This window comes from Heptranchias perlo, chromosome 3, assembly GCF_035084215.1.
Source record: "Heptranchias perlo isolate sHepPer1 chromosome 3, sHepPer1.hap1, whole genome shotgun sequence".
NCBI classification, from domain to species: Eukaryota; Metazoa; Chordata; class Chondrichthyes; order Hexanchiformes; family Hexanchidae; genus Heptranchias; species Heptranchias perlo.
This window is the reverse complement of record NC_090327.1, coordinates 119,175,075-119,201,254: the sequence shown is the minus strand read 5'-3', so window position 1 is coordinate 119,201,254 and position 26,180 is coordinate 119,175,075. Positions and strand designations below refer to the sequence as shown.

Here is a 26,180-nt window from a genome sequence, read left to right as displayed (position 1 = left end):
ACTGGTTCTCCCTGATCTATTATACCAGTTACATCTATCAGTATACGCAACAGCTGGCTCGTGTGTAGGGGAGATAGAGTAGGGCAACATGAATATTTACTTATGATTACATTTTGACACCTTTTTATCCAATGGTTAGGAGTCTAGCTATTTAAAGCAATATTATTGCCAATGATTCCAAATAATTACATTCTGAAGATTTTTTTTTTAAATGAGAAACTCAAATGAAGAGTTATTGTGCAGGATAGCGCCAAGGTTGAAGAGAATAAATGAGATGGAGTATGTCACAAAGTATTCATCAGCTTGGGCTTTAAAAGCCTGAAGATCACATGAAGGAAGGAGGATGGGGAAGTAAGGAGTTCCCTGTTTTGAGGTACTGGGAAAGAGAAAGGATTCTGTGTGAGGAATGAATGAATGAACTGTTACTCACTTGCTGGATGACCTTCACTAAATCCTTCAGGACCTGTCTACGTTTCCGCACATCCTTGTTGGTAATTACGGCTGTGGTCAGGTAACGAAGGATGTGTGGACACATCGTCTGAATGGCGTTTAGATATCTAGAGAAGGAAGAGGCAGACAGAAGTCAAGTCTGCACTGGGCATCAAGTAAATCAACAAAGTAAATACATGGCAAGAAACATGCAATTTGACAAAATGGGTAAGGAGGCCAGCAACTGCAATTCAGAGAGCCTCCAACCCAGATTCCATGCTTGACTGTATTTAAACTTGGCATGCACAGGTAAATTTCACCAATGCTCAGGATTCTAGATAAAACATTATGAACTGCTCAATGTCCAAACAAAGGAGACTGGTGGAACCACTCCTACCCCACATGAAGAGTTCCTCTTAATTATACAGCTGCACTAAGAGCTGCTCACATCAGCCTCTCCTCCTGGTCTGAGTGAGGAAGGATGTGGTAAATGGTAGCAGCAACAGTCCAAGGGCAAAAAGTAAAAATAAATACATTAGGGACCAAAATGTGTAATCATGACACTGTCAGTTGGGGATTCAGACCACAGAATAAATTTCCTTCAAAATGGTATTAGTATGCTAATTTCCATAATTTACTCAGCTGCATGAAATGGGTCTAATTTCCTCCTGCAACTCGGACCTTTCTCAGTCAGTAATCCAATAATATTTTAGCAATTAATCTAAATTTCTCTGACTCAACAACACTAAATGCATCTTAAAATCACAAGTTTGGGAAGAAATTGAAGCAGTGTGCCTATTACCAGAGATTTGTGACACGGTCATTTTCAGCAGTGATGAAATGCATTCATAATCTTGGAATATTCAGTGTGTCAGTGAGTAAGTAATTTAAGTTAGATTTTAATAACTTGTTACAGAGCTATGACTGCTGGAGCCTGTATCTGCCCATGTTGGTCAGTCTAATTCCAATGTATGACAACTGGAGCCTGTATGTAAGAACATAAACAGGAGCAGGAGTAGTCCATACGGCCCCTCAAGCCTGTTCCGCCATTCAATCAGATCATGGCTGATCTTTGACCTCAACTCTACTTTCCCACCCGATCCCCATATCCCTTGATTCCCCTAGAGTCCAAAAATCTATGCATCTCTGCCTTGAATATATTCAGTGACTCAGCATCCACAGCCCTCTGGGGTAGAGAATTTCAAAGATTAACAACTATTTGCATGAAGAAATTCCTCATCTCAGTCTTGAATGGCCGACCCTGTATCCTGCGATTATGCCCCCGAGTTCTAGACTCTCCAGCCAGGGGAAACTATCTCAGCATCTACCCTGTCAAGTCCTCTCAGAATCTTATATGTTTCTATGAGATCACCTTTCATTTCTCTAAACTCGAGAATATAGGCCCATTCCACTCAACCTCTCTTCATAAAGACAACCCTCTCATCCCAGGAATTAATCTAGTCAACCTTCGGTGCACCGCCTCTAAGGTAAGTATATTCTTCCTTAAATAAGGAGACCAAAACTGTATGATGTACTCCAGGTGAGGTCTCACCAATGCCCTGTACAACTACTGTAGTAAGACTTCCTTACTCTTGTACTCTAAACCCCTTGCAATAAAGGCCAACATGCCATTGCCTTCCTAATTGCTTGCTGTACCTGTATACTAACTTTTTGTGCTTCTTGTACGAGGACACCCAAGTCTCTCTGAACACCAACATTTAATAGTTTCTCACCATTTAAAAAATATTCTGTTTTTCGATTCTTCCTACCAAAGTGAGTAACCTCACATTTCTCCACATTATGCTCCATCTGCCACTTTCTTGTCCACTCACTTAACCTGTCTATATCCCTTTGCAGACTCCGTGTCCTCCTCACAGCTTACTTTCCCACCTAGCTTTGTATCGTCAGCAAACTTGGATACATTGTACTCTGTCCCTTCATCTAAGTCATTAATACAGATTGTAAATAGCTGAGGCCCAAGCACCGATCCTTGCGGTACCCCACTAGTTACAGTCTGCCAACCTGAGAATGACCTGTTTATCCCTACTCTCAGTTTTCTGTCCTTTAACCAATCCTCTATCCATGCTAATACCCCAAACCCCATGAGCCCTTACCTTGTGTAACAACCTTTTATGTGGCACCTTATCGAATGCCTTTTGAAAATCCAAATATATTACATCCACTGGTTCCCCTTTATCTATCCTGCTAGTTACATACTCAAAAAACGAATAAATTTGTCAAACACAATTTCCCTTTCATAAAACCATGTTGACTCTGCCTAATCATATTATGATTTTCTAAGTGCCATTACCACTTCCTTAATAATGGATTCCAGCATTTTCCCCCGACGACCGATGTCAGACTAACTGGCGTGTAGTTCACCGTTTTCTCTCTCCCTCCCTTCTTGAATAGCAGGGTAACATTTGCTACCTTCCAATCCACTGGGACCGTTCCAGAACCTCGAGAATTTTGGATGATCATAACCAATGCATCCACCTCTTTTAGAACTCTCATGTTCTTATCTGCCCATGTCGGTCAGTCTAATTCCTAACGTCAGCTGGTGGAGTCATCCTCAGGCATGAGCTACAGTTCAATCAAACGCAGCAGAACCTACAGAAGTTCCTTTTAATGAAGGAGTTGTTCAGCAGCACTCACTATTTTACACAGTCCATCATGTCCTGCTCACAACAGAATACACAAAATTGTTCTCTACAGGTACACATTATGGTACAGAATTAACAGTACCCCTAAGGGTTCAAATGACTGCCATGTTCAGGTTATAGTTTCAAGGCTGCTTCAGGTGTAATAACCGGGAAGTACGTGGGATGCTCCAACCTCTAAATATGTACGTGATCAATGCCAATCCTTTGGCAACAGGCCAGTAGTAGTACTTTATAAAGACACTCCTTACCCACCCCAAACAGGCTACTCTTTTCCTTTCCTTAAATAACAGAACTCCTCTCCAGCCAAGATTATGAAATTTTACATGCATCAGATCTGAATATTTTATACCCAAACTTTCCACTGTCCCTCCAACAAGCCCAACTCTTACTAGTTTTCATTTTCAGCCATTGCAGTAAGGCAACATACTGGCTAGAACATAGAACAGGCTCGATAGGCTGAATGTCCTCATGTTCCTGCCATTCAATTACCATGGCTGATCTGTATCGTAATGCCATCTACCCTTCTTGGTTCCATAACCCTGAATACCCTTGCCTAACAAAAATCTAGCAATCTTAGTTTTGAAATTTTCAGTTGACCCCACAACAGCTTTTTTTTGGGGGGGTGGTGGGGGGTGTGGGAAGTGTTCCAGAGTTCTACTTGCCTTTGTGTAAAGAAGTGCTTTCTGACATCACCCCTGAAGGGTCTAACTCTAATTTTAAGGTTATGCCCCCTTGTTTTGGACTCTCCCACCAGAGGAAATTGTTTCTCTCCAACTCCTTTAATTATTTTAAATCACCTCAATTAGGTCACCCCTTAATTTTCTATATTCAAGGGAATACAAGCGTGGTCAATGCAACCTGTCGTCAATTTAACCTTTTCAGCCCCAGAATCATTCTGGTGAATCTGCACTGTACCCCCTCCAAGATTAATATATCCTTCCTGAGGTGTAGTGGCCAGAACTGAATGCAGTACTCCAGATGAGGTCTAGCCACAGCTCTGAACAACTGATGCATAACTTCTACCCCTTTGTATTCCAGCCCTCGAGATGAAGGCCAACATTCCATTCATGTTTTAATTATTTTTTGTACCTGTCCACTAGCTTTTAGTGATTTTTGTACTTGGACCTCTAAATCTTTCTGCTCCTCGCCATTTCGAAAATACCCTGATTTATCTTTTAGGTCCAAAGTGGATGATCTCACACTTTCCCACATTGAACTCCATCTGCCACAGTTTTACCCAGTAGTCGTACTTTAGAAAGACACTCCTTATCCACCCCAAATATGTTCCTTTAAAATGGAGTTACGACACAGCTTTCAGGTAATGAGAATGTCTCTCTCTACGTCAGAAACACAAGATAACATTCAGTTCTTCTTGTTGTAGTACTTAGTTACTAAAATGAACTCAGTACCAAGCATTGTTTTTAAAAACATTCCGTTGTTCCACAACAGCTTTCAATTTTGTAAAAATCATGTTACCCCATAAATGAATCGAAAAATGAAAACAAAAGCAACAAAATATTACCAAGTTGATGTTTCGGGTGTGGACCCTTTGCCATAACTGTTCTGACAAGGGGTCCACACCTGAAACATCAACTCCTCTGCTCTGTCTCTCTCGAGATCTCTGCCTGCTCTGCTGAATGAAACAGACTCAAATGGCACAGGAGAACATTTGGCCCATCATGTGTGTGCTGGCTTTTTGAAAGAGCAATACAATTAGTCCCACAACCCCCTGCTCTTTCCCTATAGTTCTGCAAATTTTTCCATTTCACATATTTATCCAATTCCCTTTTGAAAGTTACTATTGAATCTGCTTCCACCACCCTTTCAGGCAGTGCATTCCAGATCGTAACCTGCTGCACAAAAAAAAATTCTCCTCACCTCACCCTGGTTCTTTTGCCAATTATTTTAAATCTGGTAATTGATTATTCTGCCAGTGGAAACAGTTTCTCCTCACATTTCCAGTATTTTCTGTTTTTGTTTCAAATTTCCAGCATCTGCAGGATTTTGTTTTTTTAAATGAAATAATTCCTCCTTTCTGTACTTCCAGCAACACAGTATATGCTTCGTACATGTGGTACTGTAATTACAGATCAGAATCATAGAATAGTTACAGTACAGAAGGAGGCCATTCAAACCATTGAGTAAGAGCGATCCAGTTAATCTCATTCCCTGGCTCTTTCCCCGTAGCCCTGCAAATTTTTTCCATTCAAGTATTTATCCAATTCCTTTTTGAAAGCTACAATTGAATCTGCATCCAGCCACCCTTTCAGGCAATGCTTTCCAGATCATAACTACTCGCTGCGTAAAAACGTTTTTGGTTCTTTTGTCAATCACCTTAAATCTGTGTCCTTTGGTTCTCGACCCTTCTATCAAATCTCCTCTTAACCTTCTCTGCTCTAAGGAGAACCCCAGCTTCTCCAGTCTATCCACATAACTGAAATCCCTCATCCCTGGAACCATTCTAGTTCATCTTTCCTGCACCCTCTTTAAGGCCTTCACATCCTTTCTAAAGTGAGGTGCCCAGAATTGGACACAATACTCCAGCTGTGGCCGAACCAGTGTTTTGCAAAAGGTACAACATAAATTCCTTGCTTTTGTACTCCATGCCTCTATTTATAAAGCCCGGGATCCCATATACTTTAACCGCTTTCTCAACCTGTCCTGCCATCTTCAAAGATTTGTGCTCATATACACCCAGGTGTGTCTATTCCTGCACCCACTTTATAATTGTACCATTTAGTTTATATTGCCTCTCCTCATTCTTCCTGCCAGAATGTATCCCTTCGCACTTCTCTGCATTAAATTTCATCTGGCGTGTGTCCGCCCATTCCACCAGCCTGTCCATGTCCTCTTCAAGTCTATTACTATCCTCCTCACTGTTTACTACACTTCCAAGTTTTGTGTCATCTGTAAATTTGGAAACTGTGCACTGTACACCCAAGCCCAAGTCATTAATATAACAAAAAAAGCAGTGGCCCTAGTACTGACCCCTGGGAAACACCACTGTATACCTTCCTCCAGTCCAAAAAACAACCAATCACCACTACTCTATGTTTCCTATTACTTAGCCAATTTCGTATCCATGCTGCCACTGCCCCTTTTATTCCATGGGCTTCAATTTTGCTGACAAGCCTATTATGTGGCACTTTATCAAACGCCTTTTGAAAGTCCATATGGACATCAACCGCACTGCCCTCATCAACACCCTCTTATACCTGATCAAAAAATTCAATCAAGTTAATTAAACATGATTTGCCTTTAACAAATCTGTGCTGGCTTTCCTTTATTAATCCATATTTGTCCAAGTGACTATTAGTTTTGTCCCGGAATATCGTTCCTAAAAGCTTCCCCACCACAGAGGTTAAACTGACTGGCCTGTAGTTGCCAGGTTTATCCTTACACCCTTTTTTGAACAAAGGTGTAACATTTGCAATTCTCTAGTCCTCTGGCACCACCCCCACATCTAAGGATTGGAAGATTATGGCTGGCACCTCTGCAATTTCCACCCTTACTTCCCTCAGCAACCTAAGATGCATCCCATCCAGACCAGGTGATTTATCTACTTTAACTACAGCCAGCCTTTTTAGCACCACCTCTATCAATTTTTAGCCCATCCAGTATATCAACTATCTCCTTCCTTGGTAAAGATAGATGCAAAGTACTCATTTAGTACCTCGGCCATGTCCTTTGCCTCCATGCGCAGATCTCCTTTTTGGTCCCTAATCGATCCCACTCCTCCTCTTACTACCCGTTCACTGTTTATATGCCTATAGAAGACTTTTGGATTCCCTTTTATGTTGGCCGCTAGTCTATTCTCATACTCTCTCTTTGCCTCTCATTTCCTTTTTCACTTCCCCTCTGAACTTTCTATATTCTGTCTGGTTCTCACTTGTATTATCAACCGGACATCTGTCATATGCCCCCTTTTACCTGCTTCATCTTACTCTCTCCCTTTCGTCATCCAGGCAGCTCTAGCTTTGGTTGTCCTACCCTTCCCCCATACCTAGACCCAAATCATCTCCTCTTTAAAGGCTGCCCATTGTTCAATTACACTTTTGCCTGCCAATCTTTGATTCCAATGTACCCGGGCCAGTTCCGTTCTCAACCCACTGAAATTGGCCCTCTTCCAATTGAGTATTCTTACTCTAGATTGCTCCTTGTTCTTTTCTATAATTAATCTAAACCTTAGGATACTATGATCATTATTCCCTAAATGTTCCCCCACTGACACTTGCTCCACTTCATTCCCCAGACCTGGTTCCAGCAATGCCTCCTTCCTCGTTGGGCCAGAAACATACTGATCAATAAAGTTCTCCTGAACACACTTCAAAAATTCCTCCCCCTTTTTGCCCTTTACACTATTACTATCCTAGTCTATATTAGGATAGTTGAAGTCCCCCATTGTTACTACTCTATAGTTCTTGCACCTCTAATTTCTCTGCAAATTAGTTCCTCTATATCCTTCCCACTAGTTGGTGGCCTATAGAATACACCCTGTAGTGTAATGGTGCCTCTATTGTTTCTTAACTAACCAAATAGATTCTGCCCTTGACCCCTCAAGGACATCCTCTCTCTCCAGCACTGCAATATTCTCCTTAATCAATACTGCCACACCCCCACCTCCTTTTTTTCCTACCCTATCTTTCCTGAACACCTTGTATCCAGGAATATTTAGTACTCAGTCATGCCCTTTTTTGAGCCAGGTCTCCGTTGTTGGCACCACATCATATTCCCATGTGGCTATTTGCGCCTGCAGCTCACCAACCTTATTTACCATGCTTCGTGCATTTACACACGTGCATTCTAAACCTTAGACCTTCTCGTAATCTCTCAGTCTGATCCGACCTAATACTGTACTAAAGATTTAAGTTGCATTTTATGATAATTTGCAGTGCTCCTGCAGAACGTGCAGCATCTTGGATCTGGTTAAACTAACTGAAATGATGCTACTTTTCCCTACAATCCCAAGAATAGCCATCGGGGTACTTTATGGGCATCTCACATGGTTTGTATAGGAAAAAGGACACAATTTGCACAGTATTTTTTTGTATTTGTCGCAAACATTGAGTCAGTCAATTTTCTCCTTCCTCTTCAGTTATTTGAGTCCGTTTGTCCCAAGCTGGTTATTGTTTTGTTATTTGTCAATCATTAATATATTAAAAACAATTTGCCTGCCATTCTTCCATTCAGAAGTCCTAGGTCAACATTGTCAATGGGTTTTTCCATATTCTGTCAACACCCAGTGACGTTTTAATGGGATTTTCCCATTCATGTAACAGCCAGTAAAAGTGCAATTTCACAGTCTACAGCATATTTGGGAACCTTAATATGAATTTTTTTCAGCTGCCTTTATTTTTTTTTTAACACCTCCAATTTTTAATTTCTAAAAAAAATGTAAATAAAACGTAATTCACAAAAAAGCTACACATTTCACAACATGATCAAATTATTTAATTATCTTGTGTCTTTCAATGCTTTCATTGAATTTTTTTAGTTGGAAGACCTCAGCCCGGCTAAAAGCCTGGGCTTCAACTGGACATTATTACCCCACAATAGTTGAGAACAAGCTTTCAAATCACATCTAGCTTACAGAATTTCCCAGTGGTTTGTCTATATAACAGTAAATACACCAACACCTCAAAAGTAATCCTTTGGCTGTGCAGCACTGGAGGATGTGAAAGATGCTATATAAACGCAAATGATTTAACTACCCGATACGCCATTGCCTTCCTTACTAACTGGAGACATGGTACACTGTGGTAAGATGTATGTATTCAGCCACTTTTACAGAATGGCTGCAATAAGTAGGACCCAACGAGAACAGCCACACTTTGGGCCACAATTGTTAGAACTACGTCCATTTAATGGCAATTAAAGACTGAAGGAGCTAGCTTAAATAACTGACTTTTTTTAAAAAAAAACAATAATTAATTTCTTGACTTCCAGCAGCACAGCACTGAACTTGCACTCTGTGATGTTAGCCCAGACATTATCTAAACTACATACTTTGCACACAGATCAATATTGTAATCTAAATGACGCACTTACTGCATCTATTTCTAGTACAATACTGCAAGGAGAAAACTGTTCCTAAAATCTCAACAGTATCCAAATGAAAAGTTCACATATCAGCTTGACCTGAGTCTTTAGCCAAAGATATGACATAATAGCCTAGAAGTAGTACAGTATTCAATTACAAATATATCAACTATCATATTAGCACCTGCATTACAGGTCAGCTGTGGACAGTTTACTGCCACTAATTGCCCATGAAGCTAGTTTCGCTTTGCTTTTAATGCCTAATCTCAGATATTACTTTACCCTCAAATCACTATTTATGGTGTCAATATCAAACCTCGAAAACATTCTTTAGATGAGACACAGAAGTCAAATCAGGTGATGTTATAGCCATCAGAGCAGCACAGACTTTTTGGCATTGAAATACCATTACAGCACAGACAGGTCAAGGACAATCATCATGATACGTAATCCCATCTCAACGCTGCTGGCTTGTAAGGAGAACCCCACATTTTCCTCGATGCTATCGCAGTCCCAAACTGCTAGGCCTTTTTAATCTCAATAAAGCAGTACCCGTGATCTCTTGGCTTCTGAAATCCCTCCACCTTTCCATCTCCCTCTCTTGATTTACCCAACCTCGGTTCCAACTTTTGGTCACCCCTATCAGTGCTCCTTCTTTCGCTCGCCATCCATTGTAACCCTGACACCTCAAGTGCCTTGGGATGTTTTTCGACCTTAACGGCATGATATAAACGCAAGAAGCTATTGTTCACTGTTTTACAGACTACACTTCAAGTCCCATCTCTTCTCAGATTTAAATCTGAACATAGAAAACAATACAATTCTCTCAATTTTTTTTATATATAAAAAGGACACACTCGTCTAAAGATTGATCACTAGGGTCTAATATCAAAACCAAGTGTTGTGCAGTATTTCACTAAATGCAGAACAAAGAGATACACATTGCTCAACTTGGAAGGATCTCACATGAATCTGCAATTGAGGATTAGGCCAGGCTGAAGCCAAGTTTGGTGGGGAGGCAATTGAATAGTCACTATATTGATGACAGCAGTCATATTCCTTCAGCAAAATGTAATTAAAACAAAATCTGATGACTCTCCAGTTTGCTCATAGCTACTGTTCATTATCTAATTCCACTTTTCAGAAATTTGAAATATCTTCAATATAATGGATAACATGAAAGCTGACTGTTTTCCAGTGCAGAGTAAATTGTACCTCCAGCTGCAGTATGCTCTCTTAACCCCTTCACTTTTTATATAAAAGATTGTTGAAACAATGAAATTAAAAGCACTGCTTTTTGCATCTTTGCAACTTAAAGGACAAAACTTGATTTGTAGATCAGCTGTGCGTTGTTTTATTACTAAACTTAAAAATATTTACTTCTAACGGAGGGCAACTGTGGGCCCATTTGTCCTTCATTTTCTTCAGCTGAAGATAGTAAAATGGCACAGTATCTTCAAATCTAGTGTCAATAGAATCTTTCCCTCGAATCTTCACCCCCTCCCACCTGTCAATTTGCTGAAATATGCATGAACCTTTTTTTAAAAAAAAACTACAAACATGGAAGTGATCGAGTTGAACATTTATCCATAGATCTACCTTTACACTGAAGATCATTTGTATTTGGAAATTTTCAATCATTCTCAAAATAATCAAATAAATTAGGGGTTTTTCTGTGAAGTCTGAAAGACAATCAACTTTTACAGTCTTAAAAGCAAAAATTAGCTTTGCAAGAGCATAAACAGGAATCCACAGGTGCCCAAGACTGACATCATCAGAGGCTAAGTCTGCTTCATAGGAAACCTATCAGTGTGTTTAGTCTGCTTCCAGACCATTTGTTTCTTCCATCTGTATTTCACCTGCACATGTATACCTACTCTACACAAAGGCCAACCTTCAGATAGGTCTCATGATTTTCTTTTTGCTGCTGAAATGTTCTATTTCCAACTCGAACATTTAATTCAACAACCACAACATTTACAGTTGTGTCTGCCTCCCTTAATAAATTAATCATTTTGGCAGAACAGGAGGTTAAATCAGCAGAGAATTCCTGTTGATTCCACAATGGCGAGACTGAGACAGCAACTAAACTGCAACCTGCAGTCACTCAGCTCTTCTCTGGTATTTGCACGATTGCTATGAACTGTATTCAAGTTTTAAAAAAGCAATGGTTACTTGCAGCATAACAAAATAATACTTCACCACAAAACTATGCAGATGTGACATTATTGCAACGTCAAAACAACCAAAGCGCTCAGATCAATAGCGTACAGCTGAACTACCCTTCTCAACAGCAAGAGTGTTGCATCATCTCCACAGGCTTGAACAATGATTGATTCCAATGGTTACCATTGCATTGTCCAACAGCAGCTCCTAGATTGATCTCCTCCCCTACAATCCTGAAGCTGCACCTTTTCTGTACTCTGCAGCCACAGCAATGCTTACCTCAGGGGTTAGCATTTGCCCTATTTTGCAGCAACCTATTTACCCAATTTAATAAATTCACCCGACAATACCAAAGTCTTTTCAAAATGTCCAGTATGACCATACAGACCAAAGGTTTACAAACCCAAGTAATATTTTTATTATTCACATAACTAATATGAAGCATAATAATCAGAATATTCTAGAAAGACAATATATAATAGCGTGTATAGACAGCAAGAAAGCCATAATGGGTTTCTTACTGGTCATGAAACTGGCTTCTGACTTCTCAGCCCAACTACTACTTTTGTTACCTCCAGATTTGATTAATCTAATCTCCTGGCCGGTCTCCAACCCTCCACCCACAAACTTGAGTTCATTCAAAACTCTGCTGCTCATATCCTAACCCGCACCAAGTCCCTGTGCTCGCTGACCGACATTGGCTCCCGGTCCACCAATGCCTCAATCTTAAAATGCTCATCCTCATATTCAAATAACTCCATGGCCTCGCCCCTCCCCATTTCTAATCTCCAGCATTACAACCCTCTGAGAACTCTGCGTTACTCCAATTCTGGCCTCTTCTGCATCCCCAAATTCCTTCGCCCCACCATTCAGTTATGTTATCCACGGGCAGAAGCAAGGACAGCAGTGGAGCTCAAGTGGCCAGTTATGAGGGCTGGACATGAAAGGGGCAGGCTGCAAGCAGAGCAAGCTGTGCCCAACCTATGGAGCAGGTGGGAGCTAGGGTCGGCAAGAGAGGATGGTCTCAGGCAGCAGGGTCACAGCACATGTACACAGAATGGTAGGTGAGTTATTTTATAGACTCTTGTTTCTTTAAATATTGCTCTTAGTTAACTGTAGAGACTGACGTTGAGATTGATATTGATTGCTGCTAACCACATGACTAGTATCATCGCAGGGTTAGAAAAAACAATCAGCATTGCTTTAAGGTTCTCCAATCAGAAATCATGCAGACAGGAAACTTTTTAAAACAGCATGATATCCTATCAATAGGAAACAGATGTCAAAATGAAGAACATCCTGGAACATATGAACACTTCAGAGGGCAGAAGTGCGAGAAACGGAACGGACACCGTCAAGGGCCCTATCAACTACAGGTAGTCGACAGGGCCCTCGACACACTTCTGCCCTCACCCCTTCTTCTCCCTCCCAGAACCACGATAGGGTCCCCTTGTCCTCACCTTCCACCCCACCAGCTGCCACATTCAATCTATCATCCTCCGCCACTTCCGCCACTGACATTGCGATACCACCACCAAACACATCTTCCCCTCCCCTCAATCCAAAGGGACCGCTCCCTCCACGACACCCTGGTCCACTCTTCCATTACTCCCAACACCCGCTCTCTTTCCCACAGAACCTTCCCGTGCAAGCTCGGGAGATGCAACACCTGCCCTTTCACCACCTCCCTTCCCACCGTCCAGGGTCAAACCTTCCTTCCAGGTGAAACAGCAATTTACTTGTACTTCTTCCAAATTAGTATACTGCATTCGCTGCTCACAATGCGGTCTCCTCTACAATGGAGACCCCGAACGCAGATTGGGTGGTCGCTTTGCTGAACATCTCCGCTCAGTCCGCAAGAGTGACCCTGACCAGCCGCTTGCCGTTGTAATTCGCCGTCCCACTTTGTCCTTGGCGTCCTACACTTTTCCAATAAAGTTCAACGGAAGCTCGAGGAACAGCACCTCATCTTTCGATTAGGCACTTTACAACCTTCTGGACTCAACTTCAGATTATAACCTCTACTCCCATTTTTTCAGACAGTAGGTGCTGGTAATGGTTCTGATGTTGCCATTTACAGCTGCTCTAGGCCCATCTTTTGTTTCTTTACTTGTCCCATTACCACCCTCCTTCCCTTTTGTTCTTTCCTCCTCTGGCTCTGTACTTGCTTAAGAACGGTTTAATCTTCAACTTCTTCCAGTTCTGACGAAAGGTCATCAACCTGAAACGTTAACTGTTTCTTTCTCCACAGATGCTGCCTGACTTGCCGAGTATTTCCAGCATTTTCTGTTTTTATTTCAGATTTCCAGCATCCACAGTATTTTGATACAATTCTAAACAATGGAAGAAACCAATCTTTTCAAACTAAGAAGCAATGCTGCTAATTACATTGAGGAAACTAACATTTTTAAACTTTGTCAAAAACTCAATCAGCTCCTCATAATTGAAACAAACTAGATTTCGTCACATGGATGTTACCGTATGTTGACACAGAATAAATTAGCAACACCCACAGAACACCATACAACTCAATGTGCAAGAGGATCGCACGATGCTGACTCACAAACACGTTTATATTCTGAACCCATTGTAGTCTACAAACTGGGTTACTCATCCTACCTCAGCAATCATGGAGAGGCATCCAAAGAGTTACATCCTTAAAGGAAAAGAAAGCAGGGAAAAGCACCACAGGCTGCTCTTATATACTTTCTGTTGGCAGGCTTCAGAGAGACACTGAAGGCCTGGGGAGAAGGTTGCTCACTTACCCTCTTAGCTAGGAATATTACATAGCAGGGGGAGAGCCACAAAAGGACCGAAGAAATAAAAATATCGACAAGAAATACATTTCAAATTGCACTTAAGTGGAGATCACTTCCATGGCGTAATATTCCAGGCTACCATTAGACATGGCAGCAGAAAATGGAACATGATTGCAGCCTTAAAACAAGAAAATTTTTGGAGACTACAACCAGATACTCTGGCATCTTCCATTTAAAGGGGAGGCGCTGGGCAGCCTCTTGCATTTCGCAGAGTCCCTACACTAATGGGGCAGGGATGAAGCAAGGGAACTATTTGGACAGCGTTTATCCAACATAAAATTGATGCAACAGTACACCTATACAGACAGCAGCCTCATAACACCTGTGAGTGTACATTTAAATGTACAAAAGCTTCATAAAATGTGCAATACTTTCATCAAATATGTATGTGAATATACTGGGAGAGTCCCATAAATACACAGCATAGCTGCCCACACCTCCTGGCCACTATGTCATTCCGAAATCCTGGACAAATTTCCAGCACACTTGCAGCTAGTTAGTTAAATTGAAAATTTCTTCCATTTTCATTATTCCTTTTGGCCACTTACTTTGTTTTCTCAGCAACTAAAATATCTAATGTTGACAATAAGGTTTGTAACAACTAAAACTATGACAAATGACATTTCACAACAACAAGATTCAACGTACTATAAACTTGACTTTTTATCTTCGAGTATCTTCAAGAGCATTATTCGGAGGCCTAGTCTTTCCAACAAGCCTGTGGATTGAGTTATTATTCCTAAAGCTATAATTCTGTCAAATGCAGAAACCCGCAGCTGTTCCTGTGCATTGCAGAACAATCTCCCAGCAGGTAGGGGGCAGGAGGGAGTTTGGGGCGGGGGGAGCATTTTTGAAATTTAAAAATGTTAATTGAAAAGAACTTAAAATTAACCAAAGAAACCCTGGAGCAAGAAAAGACCATTCATCCCATCCCACCCAATCCACCAAGTCCACACTGACTGCAGTGGTTCAAGAAGGCAGCTCACCACCACCTTCTCAAGGGCAATTAGGGATGGGCAATAAACGCTGGCCTTGCCAGCAACACCCACTTCTCATGAAAGATTAAATAAAAATATTCCATCATGGGCTTCCTATTCTCACCATCTTTTGATCCTTACTTTCTTTTCCTGTTCTCCCCTCCTGGGAAAAAAAATCAACCAGTGTTATTCAATATCTGGAACACTCAATCTCACGTTTCAACAGCTAGCAATTGAGCTTCAAGTTTGAAGTACAAATGGATCTTGAAATAACTCCCTTCGTTGTGACTTTGTTTACATGCGTTAGAAGAGACACCCCTTAAACCACTAATTCCAACCTTGCTCAACAGTTGTGAAATTGGTATTGGTGTCCTTTAACATCCGATGCTGATTGCCTTAGATAAGTAGCTCGGTTACTTCAAACTTATCTATACCTTTCTTGAATTTAAAAGGGTTACAGAGATATTGAACAATACTGCTGGATTTTTTTTTCCAGGAGGGGAGAACAGTCGGGATCAAAAGATGGTGAGAATAGGAAACGCATGATGGAATATAGACTGGATGGATTGGTGGGATGGGGTGAATGGTCTTGCTCCAGGCTTCCTTTGGTTAATTTTAACCCCATTGGGATACAGGCAGCCCCTCCCCTTAATGGGCTCACACCAGGGAGGCTGTCCATGGCAGTAGCTGGAAAGGATTTGGACATGATCATTGCTCATACTTATGAAAAGCATTTAGTGTGAAGCCGTTATTTACAAGATACATCAGGTACTGTAGTGTACCGTAGGGCATTGGACTACAAGACACAAGTTATCCTGACATACAGATCAGCAGTCAGGACAATACGGGACCATGGTTTGCAGTTTTGGGTACTATACCTCAAAGGATGTAGCTATGCAAGGATTCACTCAAGAGTCACCAGGACAATTCCAGGAGTTAGGGAACTATCTTACGAATAAAGGCTTCAGTGACTAAACTTTTTTTTTGATGGAGAAAAGACTGAGGGGGAGACATGATTCAGGGCTTTAAAAGTCAAGAAAGGAATAGATGCGTTTGAAGTATACAAGCTATTTATCTTGAGAAAGACACCTAGACAATTTGTCAACTCTCATGAATGTTAAGCTTCCTCACTAGCCTTACATGAGGAACTTCAACAAATGCATTCTGAAAATCCAAAGTAAATTACATCCACTGAATTGCCTTCTCAAATTATGCTGCCCCCAGGGTCGATCAATTTTAAAACCACGCTGACTGCTCCCAATACCCAGGTCCTTCAAAAGCTCGTTAATATACCCTACAGAACACCCTTAAGCACAGTTCCCACTTTGGAGGTTAGGCAAACTGACTTGGAACTAGTTCAGCTTCAGAAATCAGATAGAATCAGACGTTCTCAGAGCTGTGCGGCAGTAGGCCAATAATCAGGTTTGTGCCTTACTACCTTTTTTGAATATTGACACTATATTTGTCATCCTTCAATTTCACTTCTCCAGTATGGATGGAGCACTGAAAATACCAAAATATCATGAATTTCCTCCTCTCAATTCTTGAGGATTCTCAGATGCCTCCCTTCTGGTTTAGTGACTTATGGATATTTCATATTATAGAAATGTACAGCACAGGAGGCCATTCGGCCCATCGTGCCTGCTCTTTGAAAGAGCTATCCAATAGTCCCACTCTACCGTTTTCCCACAGCCCTGCAAATTTTTCCTTTTCAAACATATATCCAATTTCCTTTTCAAAGTTACTATTGAATCTGCTTCCACCACCCTTTCAGGAAATGCATTCCAGATCATAACTCACTGCGTTAAAAAAAAATTCACATCTCCCCTCTGGTTCTTTTGCCAATTATCTTAAGTCAGCGTACTCCAGATACCGACCTTCCTGCCAGTAAAGACAGTTTCTTATTTGCTCTATCAAAACCCCTCAATTTTGAACACCTCTATTAAATCTCCTCTTAACCTTTTTTGCTCTAATGAGAGCATCTAGTTTTTGCGTAACATTCTTTACTAACTAGAATTAGTATGCACTGAAAGATACTTTTCACAGAAACTTTACATTAGGAGTGGTTTCTTTAAAATTACATTTCTTCTGTTTTTTTTCTCCCTTCTCCTGTTTATTCAAAATGTTTTTGTTAAAGGGTCTCAGACATTTAGTCAGATGGGTTTGATGCCTTCTTACAAAAATTACACATTACCAGCTTGCAAGCAGCAACTCAGTGGACACAGCTCAACCTCATTCAACATTCAACTCAACCTCACTGATTACATGAATCCACAGCAAGAGATTTCAACTTCACTTAATTCAACTTTAACGAGCACAGGGCAATGGCGTTTCGAATGCCAAAGGCTAAGCATGCAAAAGAAAAAAACACCTCCTGAGAACCAAAAGCGGAGATAAAATAAGCAAGCAATTTACTTTACCAAGAGCGCTGCAGGAAACGGGAGCAATTAAGAATCAGTGACACACTCTCGAGGGCAAATTAGAACAGCCTGCAATGGGCAAGACATCTTATAATTTGAACAGGATTCATCCACACCACGCATTGCAGTAGGCGTTCAGCACTCATGTGGTCTACATTAGAAGCTGCCCACATGTACTCGATAGAATGTAGATTAACAACTAAAGACTAACAGATCCCTTTGGGCGAGCCGATACACAAGCCATGTGCATACATTCACACTGCTTGAAGATGGGGCAATTAATTTGAAACTGCAGAAGCTCTACACACCAAAGGATTTAATTATCCAGACTCCTGCTTGCAAGTTACTCATTTAGCAATTACCAGACAGTTTACAGGCTGCTCAAATAGTTCTTTTTCATCTTGCATTTAAAAATGAAAGCTTCTAATCTTTCAAATAGGAAGCTGGTTTATGTTCAGAGCACTACAGTATTTACAACCTCTCCCGTATCAAGTGAAATATATCCAATGCATCTGTTTCGCAGGAAAAGTTCCATAAAACACACTAGTGCAGCTGGCTTTGCTGAACAGTCTACATGTTTTTGTGGTCATGGTTGACTAATCTTCAAATAAATCTTGTATTTACAGATAATTTTACTTCTCAAGTCACTTACAATCTATGATGTTAATGCTTTGAAAATTGTAACAATATCATTCGCCATGTTGCACACCTGAATTTCTATTTTAAACAATTCATTCAACGCAGCCTCAATATAATCATGCTTAAAAAAAAGGTTAATTAACCTCTTGCAACTATTCAATCTCTGCTGTAACAAGCTAGATTCAGATTCTCTCTAGGAGAAAAAAAATGTGCACTGAATTCCAATCACCACCACCACCAACATGCAACTTGCCACAACTTCCAAGAGTGCCATCTCCTCACAGCCCAGCGCTCAATCCATTAACATCTTAAAATGTGCCTCATTTCACTCCCACTTTATAAAACTCCTCAGCAATAACACATTTTACAAGATAATTCACTTTTATGACTCAGAATTCACCCAAATTTCAGCTATGCCACAAACACTGCTCAATAAAAGTCAACATTTATTGGAATCATTACTTCTAATTCAGACTAGCAGGAGTACAGGCAGATTACAGATCTGTATGTAGTTTAAATAATGGGGCATTAGTGACTAAGGTCATATCAGGGAATAAAAGTAAAAAGTTAAAATTAAAGGTGCTGCATCTGAATCCACGAAGCATTTGTAACCAGATGAATTAATGGCACAAATAGAGATAAATGGGTTTGATGTGGTAGCCATTACTGAGACGTGGTTGCAGGGTGACCAAGGTTGGGAACTAAATATTCCAAGGTACTTGACTTTTAGAAGCCCTATCAGGGTAGCCCTGATAATAAAGGATGAGATAAAGACAGTAGTGAGAAAGGATCTTAACTTAGAAAATCAGGATACAGAATCAGTATGGGTGGAAGAAATAAGGGACAAAAAGCACTGGTGGGAGTAGCTTATAGGCCCCCTGAAGTAGATATAGTGTTGAAAAGAGTATAAATCAGGAAATTAGGGGAGCATGCAACAAGGGTAATACAATAGTCATGGGGGACTTTACCTTCGTATCGACCGGGCAAGCCAAAAGTAGTTTGGAGAACGAGTTCATGGAATGCATTCGAGACAGTTTTCTAGAACAATATGTCGAGGAACCAACTAGGGAACAGACTATTTTAGATCATAATATGATCATTCTGGACAACTGGAGAATTGCTAATGTTACACCCTTGTTCAAAAAAGCGTGTAAAGGATAAACCCAGCAACTATAGGCCAGTCAGTTTAACCTCGGTGGTGGGGAAACTTTTAGAAACGATAATCTGGGACAGAATTAACAGTCACTTGGACGAGGGTGAATTGATTGGGGAAAGCCAGCACAGATTTGTTAAAGGCAAATCGTGTTCAACTAACCTGATTAGAGTTTTTTGATGAGGTAACAGAGGGTGAGATCCTAAATGAATATTTCACATCGGTATTTACGGTTGAGAAAGGCATGGATGTTAGGGAACTTGGGGAAATAAATAGTGATGTCTTGAGCAGTGTACATATTACAGAGAGGGAGGTGCTGGAAGTCTTAACGCGCATCAAGGTAGATAAATCTCCGGGACCTGATGAAATGTATCCCAGGACGTTATTGGAGGTTAGGGAGGAAATTGCGGGTCCCCTAGCAGAGATATTTGAACCATCGACAGCTACAGGTGAGGTGCCTGAAGATTGGAGGGTAGCAAATGTTGTGCCTTTGTTTAAGAAGGGCGGCAGGGAAAAGCCTGGGAACTACAGACCGGTGAGCCTGACATCTGTAGTGGGTAAGTTGTTAGAGGATATTCTGAGAGACAGGGTCTACAGGCATTTGGAGAGGCAGGGACTGATTAGGAACAGTCAGCATGGTTTTGTGAGTGGAAAATCATATCTCACGAATTTGATTGAGTTTTTTGAAGGGGTAACCAAGAACATAGATGAGGGCTGTGCAGTAGACGTGGTCTACATGGACTTCAGCAAAGCCTTTGACAAGGTACCGCATGGCAGGTTGTTACATAAGGTTAAATCTCATGGGATCCAAGGTGAGGTAGCCAATTAGATACAAAATTGGATTGACGGCAGAAGACAGAGGGTGGTTGTAGAGGGTTGTTTTTCAAACTGGAGGCCTGTGACCAGCGGTGTGCCTCAGGGATCGGTGCTGGGTCCGCTGTTATTTGTTATTTATATTAATGATTTGGATGAGAATTTAGGAGGCATGGTTAGTAAGTTTGCAGATGACACCAAGATTGGTGGCATTGTGGACAGTGAAGAAAGTTATCTGGGATTGCAACGGGATCTTGATAAATTGGGCCAGTGGGCCGATGAATGGCAGATGGAGTTTAATTTAGATAAATGTGAGGTGATGCATTTTGGTAGATCGAATCGGGCCAGGGCCTACTCCGTTAATGGTAGGGCGTTGGGAAGAGTTATAGAACAAAGAGATCTAGGAGTACAGGTTCATAGCTCCTTGAAAGTGGAGTCACAGGTGGATAGGGTGGTGAAGAAGGCATTCGGCATGCTTGGTTTCATTGGTCAGAACACTGAATACAGGAGTTGGGATGACCTGTTGAAGTTGTACAAGACATTAGTAAGGCCACACTTGGAATACTGTGTACAGTTCTGGTCACCCTATTATAGAAAGGATATTATTAAACTAGAAAGAGTGCAGAAAAGATTTACTAGGATGCTACCAGGATTTGATGGTTTGACTTATAGGGAGAGGTTGGATAGACTGAGACTTTTTTCCCTGGAGAGTAGGAGGTTTAGGGGTGATCTATAAAATAATGAAGGGCATAGATAAGGTAGATAGTCAAAATCTTTTCCCAAAGGTAGGGGAGTCTATAACGAGGGGGCATAGATTTAAGGTGAGAGGGGAGAGATACAAAAGGGTCCAGAGGGGCAATTTTTTCACTCAAAGGGTGGTGAGTGTCTGGAACGAGCTGCCAGAGGCAGTAGTAGAGGCGGGTACAATTTTGTCTTTTAAAAAGCATTTGGACAGTTACATGGGTAAGATGGGTATAGAGGGATATGGGCCAAGTGCAGGAAATTGGGACTAGCTTAGTGGTATAAACTGGGCGACATGGACATGTTGGGCCGAAGGGCCTGTTTCCATGTTGTAAACTTCTATGATAGATAAGGGCAATGCAGTTGACGTGGTGTATATGGACTTTCAAAAGGCATTTGATAAAGTGCAGCACGGTAGGCTTATCATCAAGATTGCAGCCCATGGAATAAAGGGGGCAGGAGCAACATGGATACAGAATTGGCTAAGGGACAGGAAACAGAGTAGTGGTGAACATTTTTTTTCCAGACTGGCAGGAGGTGTACAGTGGTGTTCCCCGGGGTCAGTGCTGGGACCACTGCTTTTCTTGATACATATTAATGACTTGGTCTTGGGTACAGGGCACAATTTCAAAATTTGAAGATGACACAAAACTTGGATGGGTAGTAAACAGTGAGGAGGATAGTGATAGACTTCAAGAGGATATAGACAGGTTCGTGGCATGGGCAGACACATGGCAAATGAAATTTAATGCAGAAAAAAGCGAAGTGATACATTTCGGCAAGAAGAATGAGGAGAGACAATATAAACAAGAGGGCACAACTCTAAAAAGGGCACAGGAACAAAGATCTGGGGGTACATGTGCACAAATTGTTGAAGGTGGCAGACAGGTTGAGAAAGTGGTTAAAAAGGCATATGGGATCCTGGGCTTTATAAATAGAGGCATAGAGTACAAAAGTATGGAAGTCATGACAAACCTTTATAGAACACTGGTTCGGCCGCAACTGGAGCATCGTGAAAGATGTGAAAGCCTTACAGAGAGTGCAGAAGAGATTTACTAGAATGATTCCAGGGATGAGGAACTTTAGTTACAGGATAGACTGGAGAAGCTAGGGTTGTTCTCCTTGGAACAGAGACAGTTGCGAGGAGATTTGATAGAGGTATTCAAAATCACGAAGGGTCTAGACAGTATAGATAGAGAGAAACTGTTCCCATTGATGGAAGGGTCAAGGACAAGAGGACATAGATTTCAGGTGACTGGCAAAAGAACCAAAGGTGACATGAGGCAAAACTTTTTTTTTTTAAAAAGAGTGAGTGGTTAGGATCTGGACAACACACTGCCCAAGGGGGTTGTAGAGGCAGATTCAATCATGGCCTTCAAAAGGGAACTGGATAAGTACTTGAAAGGAAAAAATTTGCAGAGCTACAGGGAAAGGGCTGGGGAGTCGTACTAGCTGAATTGCTCTTGCATAGACCTGGCACGGCCTCGATGGGCCGAATGGCCTCCTTCCGCGCTGTAACCTGTGATTCTATGATTCAAACTCAATATGAAATTGTGAGTGATGTCGTTAAGTCCGAAACTAGGGTCTTAAATTTAAACAAGGCCTATTATATAGGTATGAGGGGTGAGTTGGCGAAGGTAGATTGGGGAATTAGTGAAAAGATATGACGGTAGATATGCAATGGCGAAGATCTAAAGGAATAATTCATAATTATCAAAGAGTATACATTCCCTTGAGGAATAAAAACTCCACGGGAAAAAGCGATCCAACCGTGGCTAACTAGAAAAGTTAAGGATAGTATTAGATTAAAAGAAGAGGCTTACAATGCTGCCAATAAGAGTAGTAAGCCTGAGAATTGGGAGGGTTTTAGAAATCAGCAAAGGATAACCAAGAAATTGATAGAGGGAGAAAATTGAAAATGAGAGTTAACTAGCAAGAAATATTAAAACAGATTGTAAGAGCTTCTACAACTATGTAAAAAGGAAGAGGTTGGAGAAAGTAAACGTGGGTCCCCGAGAGTCAGAGACAGGAGAAATTATGATGAGGAATAAGGAAATGGCAGAGACGTTAAACAAATATTTTGTATCTGTCTTCACAGTAGAAGACACAAAATCACAGAAAGTTAACATGCAGGTCGAGCAAGCAATTAGGAAGGCAAATTGTATGTTAGCCTTTATGGCAAAGGGGTTGAAGTGTAAGAGTAAGGAGGTCTTGCTGCAATTATATAGGGCTCTGGTGAAATCACACCTGGAGTACTATGTACAGTTTTGGTGATCTAACCTAAGGAAGGATATACTTGCCTTAGGAGGGAGTGCAATGAAGGTTCACTAGGTTGATTCCTGGGATGACAAGGCTATGTCACTATGAGGAAAGATTGAGTAAAATGGGCCTATACTTTCTGGAGTTTAGAAGAATGAGAAGTGATCTCAATGAAACATATAAAATTCTTAAGAGGGCTTGACAGGGTAGATGCTGAGAGACTGTTGCCCCTGGCTGCAGGGTCAAGAACTAGGGGTCATAGTCTCAAGATAAGGGGCTGGTGATTTAGGTCCAAGATGAGGAAAAATTTCTTCACTCAGAGTTGTGTATCTTTGGAATTCTCTGCCCGAGGGCTGAGGATTATATTCAAGACTGGGATCAATTTGGACACTGTGGGAATGAAGTTATGGGGATAGGGCGGGAAAGTGGAGTTGAGATAGAAGATCAGCCATGATCTTACTGAATGGCGGAAAAGGCTCCTGCACCTATTCCTTATGTTCTTAAATCAACCGATCAAACAATTTAGAAACACATTCCTTCTTGGACTCACTAAATTTACTCAACAAAGGCAATTTCAAACTACAATCCAAAAGGCAAACATTTTTACTTCGTACTCTTAAATTTGGAATTGGCATGTCACGCCAGCCAACTAAGTTGCCACGCATGTGCAGCTACCAAGTCCATTCGAACCCAATTTAAATCAGAAACAGCATGACACGCACTCTTGGACTCTGGACAAGCACCAGAACCAATTCACTTCCTTGGGTTTCTCAACAGGTCTACTGTGTGGCAGCTAAGGTGCCTTTGTTCAGAGGTTCTGCAACTCTTTCGACTGCTTTGCTTGGTTCCACAGGCTTTCTTCCTCCCCCTGACTTTTTCTATCCTGACTACTCATCAGCTTATTAGGTGCTATAGGTAGATTCATGATTGTTAGCGTTGTGCAAGATGATGCCACCTACAAAATAATGCATCTCACAAGGCAAGTCATCTGTAGATTTATGTATCTAAGTCATCTGTTTGATTTGCACCAAACTTAAAAATTTACCGGCTCTACAAAAAGAAAGTTGTGATTTCAGATTTACTTTCAAATCATCATTGTACAAAATTTGTGGTCTGAGGATATTTAGAAAAAGAATTTTCCATTAAGAATTGTGTCTGGATTTGAAATGTACTCCAATTAAGAGTCTAACAAACCAGCCAAGTATTTGCAATAATCCTGTATTCTACAACTAAACAAATAGTTCCTGGTAAATAAATGTTTTGGCTTATTTACCAGCATTGAACCTCAAAACTCCATTTTTCAGCACGCCTTCAAATTGCACATGCAGGAAAGTAAAAACAACTACGACTGTGGTTAACATAGTATTTGGTGTTCAGTTAACCACTTTTCTTGGACTTAAAATACACTTTTTTAAAAAAATACAGCCACATGGTAACAGGTTTGGCTGACTTAACAGTCTTCAAGTCCTTGGGTGAAAAAGCACCAAGTTGCAATGGGAAACAGACAGCGTGTTCACAAGACATTAAAGGAAATTACATGACTTTCAGTCTTGATGGGATGGGCATGACTGTTAATCTTATTGTATGCAAAGTTTAACAAGTGAAGAATGATGTGCGTACGTAGTACTCACTGTGGCTGATAAAGGAAGAGGTCAATGATGTTGTCTCTGCCTTTAGGATGGTTGAAGAACACAAACAGTGACCAGTGGATTAACCATGTCCTCTGCTGAAGAGATTGGAGAGGAGAACTAACAGACTGAAAGAAAAATGAAACAAGCTTTTAATCTGCAGGTTAGATCTGGTGGGAAACCAATATACTTCAAAGCTCGACCTGTACCAAATGCACTCAAGTTACAAAACTTATTGACGTCCTCTTCTAAAATTTGAAAAATGCCCACAAAACCACAAATTGACTAAATTTAACCTTTGGGTAAAGTATGCAACATGTGAAAGGTGCTTACGTTGTTGTCAATGGTTTCTTTCAGTCGTGTTAGATCCTCCATAGCAGCTTCCCAGTTCTGCATCAGAATCTCTGATGCGAGTTTCCCCCAGAGTGAACTCAGGGCATTCCTGTCAGTGGATGGAACCTGTTGAAACAGGAAGAAAATGCATTAAATTTAATTATTGCAACCTATTGAACTTGTTCCCTTACATAACTGGTGAGGCAAAATAATCAAACAACCTTTCATATGTGAGACCACTTAGGGACATCCTGATAAGCTTCCTTTTGCAGTGTACGATTAAGGCTTGGAAATCGTATGGTAATTCTGGATGATCAGCAAAACATAGGAACAGGAGTAGGCCATTCAGCCCCTCGTGCCTGCTCCGCCGTTTGATAAGGTCATGGCTGATCTGTGATCTAACTCCATATACCTGACTTTGGCCCATATCCCTTAATACCTTTGACTGCCAAAAAGCTATCTATCTCAGATTTAAAATTAGCAAGTGAGCTAGTATCAATTGCCGTTTGCGGAAGAGTGTTCCAAATTTCTACCACCTTGTGTGCGCAGAAATGTTTTCTAATCTCGCTCCTGGAAGGTCTGGCTCTAATTTTTAGACTGTGCCCCCTACTCCTAAAATCCCCAACCAGCGGAAATAGTTTCTCTCTATCCACCCTATCCGTTCCCCTTAATGTCTTATAAACTTCAATCAGATCACCCCATAACCTTCGAAACTCCAGAGAATACAACCCCAATTTGTGTAATCTCTCCTCGTAACTTAACCCTTAAAGTCCGGATATCATTCCAGTAAACCTACGCTGCACTCCCTCCAAGGCCAATATGTCCTTCCGAAGGTGCGGTGCCCAGAACTGCTCACAGCACTCCAGGTGCGGTCTAACCAGGTGTTTTGTACAGCTGCAGCATAACTTCTGCCCCCTTGTACTCTAGTCCTCTAGATATAAAGGTCAGCATTCCATTAGCCTTATTGATTATTTTCTGCACCTGTTCATGACACTTCAATGATCTATGTACCTGAACCCCTAGGTCCTTTTGGACATCCACTGTTTTTAACTTTTTACCATTTAGAAAGTATCCTGTTCTATCCTTTTTTGATCAAAGTGG

General features: G+C 41.1%; 1 protein-coding gene across 1 annotated transcript in view; it reads right to left on the bottom strand.

Moving 5' to 3' along the window:
- LOC137319851 (eukaryotic translation initiation factor 3 subunit E) overlaps positions 1-26,180 on the bottom strand; it is a 157,813-nt gene that overhangs the window by 94,203 nt on the left and 37,430 nt on the right. Inside the window, exons 6-8 of the mRNA XM_067981769.1 lie at positions 25,080-25,205; positions 24,750-24,874; positions 431-557 (exon numbers count right to left, since the gene is read on the bottom strand). Of these exons, the coding sequence (XP_067837870.1) occupies positions 431-557; positions 24,750-24,874; positions 25,080-25,205 (378 nt within the window). The remainder of the gene's footprint in view (positions 1-430; positions 558-24,749; positions 24,875-25,079; positions 25,206-26,180) is intronic.